The sequence below is a fragment of the Fragaria vesca genome, linkage group LG3, assembly GCF_000184155.1.
Source record: "Fragaria vesca subsp. vesca linkage group LG3, FraVesHawaii_1.0, whole genome shotgun sequence".
Lineage (NCBI taxonomy): Eukaryota > Viridiplantae > Streptophyta > Magnoliopsida > Rosales > Rosaceae > Fragaria > Fragaria vesca.
The window spans coordinates 23,052,122-23,053,280 of NC_020493.1; the positions used below are offsets into that span (position 1 = coordinate 23,052,122).

At 32.4% G+C, this 1,159-nt stretch overlaps 1 protein-coding gene across 1 annotated transcript in view; it reads right to left on the reverse strand.

The window, feature by feature from the left end:
* The window catches only part of LOC101306897 (TATA-binding protein-associated factor 172-like), a 21,462-nt gene that overhangs the window by 11,772 nt on the left and 8,531 nt on the right, over window positions 1-1,159 (reverse strand). Inside the window, exon 13 of the mRNA XM_004294879.1 lies at window positions 125-365. Within this exon, the coding sequence (XP_004294927.1) occupies window positions 125-365 (241 nt within the window). The remainder of the gene's footprint in view (window positions 1-124; window positions 366-1,159) is intronic.

Below are 1,159 nucleotides of genomic sequence, written 5' to 3' on the forward strand. Positions count from 1 at the left end.
TTTTTTTTTTTTTTAAGGAACAAAATCAAAGTATTCAAAAAAAGCAATGGTTGAACAGACTTTATACAACACAGATACTAGCAATTGTTCAAACACAGCAATAATGGAGCCAAAATAATTTTACCAAAGTGCGGATAGCTGAATAACGGACTGATGTTATACTATGCCTCATAAAAGGCCACAAGCGTGGTGCCAGTGTAGATAGCATGAAAGGATTATCCTGTGAAATTATTCCTTCTTTAGCATCATCAATGCGACCCAGTTCATTCAAGTCAAACTCCAGGTTTTCTTTCAAAGATAATGGCTCAAAAATCTTAGGGATCATCTCTTCTTGGGAGTAGATTTCTGCCAGTAGATTCATTACACTGCATAGAAAAAAAATTGTTAACAGAACTAAAATCTCCAAAATACAAATTTCTGTCTGTTTAGCTGTTGATAAAACTATTTTGCTTCAAAAAATATGATATATATCTCTACTACTATAAAGCCAGGGGTTCAGAAAATACACCAAGTTATGTTTTGCCTAAATTACCCTTAATGAGTTGATTGAAAGAACTAAATTAAAAGGTTATTATAGTAAAATACAGAATAAATAAACAAACAAAAAAATAGAGATATTTGTGTAGAAAAACGTGGGTAGTGGAAAGTTGAGATTAATAATGGTTTGCCACATCAAAAACCATACAACTAAAATTAACAATCTATGATTTTGTGAGTCCCGTGCAAATGCACGGGGAAAAGGCTAGTATATATAACTGGAGGAACCTTAAAAGCGATACTAATGGAATCAATCAATCAATTAATGCGGTGGAGACATCTTTATTTATTTATCAGTGTATACACTTGTCATGAGAACCAGCCAGTCTTTAGAGAAGATATCAGTTCAATCTTTCATATGTTAATAACCTTTCAAATATCTTCCAGCATTCCCCATCCACTAGAAATTGAAAAGTCAACTTTATGATTTAATTTCTCATGCAATCCAATTATGACCCACACCCACCTGCTGAGAACATCATCTTCATGTAAAATAATGAAAAGGGATTTGATTCTCTTTCCTAAAACCTTTTTACCCTTACACCTTGTCCTACCCTGTGGAAACTAGAGACTAAATAACGACCTATAAGAGCGTAATAAAAAAATAATAATAAATAAATAA